Here is a 2,756-nt window from a genome sequence, read left to right as displayed (position 1 = left end):
TCATCAAGACAAATTAGAGAAGAAATACAATAATCTTAAAAACGATCTGGGCCTTATCTATAAAGAATAAAATTTAAAAACGCATGTGACTACAGAAAACATTTCAATTATTTCAAAATTCTACCACATGTCAAAGCATATTCTTAGCCTCCAGTACTTAAAAAGACTTTGGAGATCACATCTTTCAGTGGCCAGAGAATATTGGATGGATTCTTTTAAAGAAGTAAATAAAAGATTATAGAAAAGTTACAATAGATGTCAGAGACATATCAGACCAAGACTGAAAACAGTAGGTAACACTCAGATAATTTTAGAATGTGATTTTCACATAATTTCTTTTTATATGTAAATACAAGGATTAGTTCACGTATTTGTTAGTCAAATCCCGAACTCCCGTACCCGCGAAGGATGTTAAGTGTATATGGATCCATGTCACTTCCTCTGGAGATTTTCCGAGCAGATGTCATTCAAACTAGAGGGAGTGTAATAGTTGATCCTGGTATAAAGTCAAGGGCTTCAAATCCAGAAAATGTGGGATTCCTTCTTTTGGCCCAGTAGTTTGCTGCTGTTGCTAGGTTTGGGAACATTCGTGGTGATAGCTCCCCAATAACAGGGTGGCGAAGTACACCCCCAAATTCAAAGAAATCTCCAAGTGCCCTTTTAACCAGTGCTTTCTTCTGCTCAAAAACTGGAATCTCAGACACAACAGCAGGTAAAGCAATGGAACCATCCATGCACTGATCCAGGAACATTCCCACAGTGTAGTAGGTCGTCATCTGTGCTTTGCTGGCAACTACTTTAACTTGATCAAGTAGCTCACATGCAGGGATTCAAATTCTCCGAATAGAAATGTGAACATTAATCCTCCAACCCATGCTCTTGAGTTGATCCAATATATAGCTGGCCCTGCATTATAGTTAATTAATAAATCAGCACTTTTACCATGCAAATGTCTTCCAATGGATATCATCATTGCCTTGAATTGTCTCTGTACTTGGAGGCTGTTGGTGCATATCGGGTCACTCGATCCAGCAGCAACGCCTATCAGAAGATCACAGCAGTGACGGAGAATTGATGACATCTCAAGGGCAGTGAAGTTAGGCATAACATCTTCGAATTTGCTAGCATAAAGAGTATCTGTTTCCTTGTTCTCATTCCCAATCACAATATTAGACCTTTTGCTCACACCAACACTGAGTAGTGCCTTGCGTAATCCATCGAATATAAAACACAAAAATACTAAGCTTGGGGTTGTAAGGTGAAAATGAGATCTGTGTGCTGGGTCTAGCATAGACTTTCTTGCTTTTTCAATGTCCTTGACATCTCCAATGCCAGGTTGGGGCTCCAATGCATCTGCTGGATACTGTCTGCTCTTCCCAGAGAGCTCAAATCTCCCTTGAAAGTAATGGAAGCTGCTCCCATCCATTGTATTGTCTTGTGGGCTGCTGGTCTGTGGGTTCTTTCTTGGGCGGGATATTGTGGGTGATTGTTTGGGATTTTCACACAATTTTGTATTGCATTAAAAAAATACAGAGAATGGCAATAATACAAAATATTTTTAAAATAACATTTATTAATGTATTGTGACTTCTGTATTTCATTTACTTCTTAGTAATATTCAGTTTTTTAGTCTAGTAATTTCCAAATCTCCTCAATTACACAACATAATTTTGATTTTTCTTGCTTTTGCAATAAATGTGCAGCTGCATTAAAATCCTTTCCCCTGTAAACTGTGAACACCAGAGCTATGCCAACAGAGAGACGAGTCAACCACTGATTTCGAGCACAAAATTTAAGGGTTCCTTAAATTTAAACTCAATCATCAAGATCAGTAATATTGTAATGTCAACCTTTAAAACATCAAATTAATGCCAATAAAACCCTCTATAATGAACAAAATAAAACTTCTAACAAAGCCAGGATCCACAGAAAGAGTAAGTTGTTTGATGATTCTTATGCAATATCTTTATGTCGTTTAAGCTTTCGTCTACATAAGGACTTTTTCCTAAGTAAGGAGCCCTTTTGTGTAGCTTCTTTTAAAACTTTTCGATATTCCTTCACATGGAAGGCTGCTGACTTAGATCTGTATTAAAAGTACTACTGCCATATTTGTCATAGGATATTGTTCAGGGCATCTTTTGAAACTACCAGGGCCGGAACATTTTTCATTGTGCAGAACCAAATCAAGCTTTGGGGCCATCAGGCAAACCTAGTCCCCTCCTCTAAGTGTCAGTGATACCCTGTATCAAATCATTGTGTCAACCCCAGAATGCCCTCATGAATTTCCAAACTCGCTGGCCAAGTGCGTGCTGCCCAGAGCAACTGGAGATAACACTGGAAAGGGAATGGAATCAAAGGAACATAGGTTGTACAGGTCTTTTGAAAACTGTCTTGGACATACATCTAAGGTTGATTTGAATTTTAATTAAGTCTCACTTAAAGGCTCTCTGGGGTTTTAAAAAATTAAAGTGCTTTTAAGATATAATATTGCATGCCCTGCTTTAAAACCTAGACAGTGATAAAAGCTTAAAGCTGACACAATCACCATGCTAATCACAATATTCCATGCAGAAGTTCTCCACTGGAAGGGATAGAACATTACACGGTCATTCATTTCTTTCTTTTCTCGCCTCTTAATGCAATGAAAGGTTATTATGTTTTGTCATGTTTTTAACTGTCTTGTTTCAACTATAGGCTTTTGATCTGGGTGGTATGTTGTGCATCTCAATAAATATTTTTCTTTGCATTAATTCACA

The 2,756-nt window shown here is 37.7% G+C and overlaps 1 protein-coding gene across 1 annotated transcript; it reads right to left on the bottom strand.

Moving 5' to 3' along the window:
* Positions 1-374: 374 nt before the first annotated feature.
* EBLN1 (endogenous Bornavirus-like nucleoprotein 1) lies at positions 375-1,504 on the bottom strand (the record flags this gene model as incomplete). The annotated part of the gene is given in 2 exon segments (XM_011991337.1): positions 375-829; positions 832-1,504. Coding segments are annotated over 2 exon segments (1,128 nt in total), but the record flags the coding sequence as incomplete, so codon positions are not given.
* Between the last annotated feature and the right edge of the window lie 1,252 nt (positions 1,505-2,756).

Source organism: Mandrillus leucophaeus, unplaced genomic scaffold, assembly GCF_000951045.1.
Source record: "Mandrillus leucophaeus isolate KB7577 unplaced genomic scaffold, Mleu.le_1.0 Scaffold394, whole genome shotgun sequence".
Taxonomy (NCBI): domain Eukaryota; kingdom Metazoa; phylum Chordata; class Mammalia; order Primates; family Cercopithecidae; genus Mandrillus; species Mandrillus leucophaeus.
This window is presented reverse-complemented; position numbering and strand designations above follow the sequence as displayed.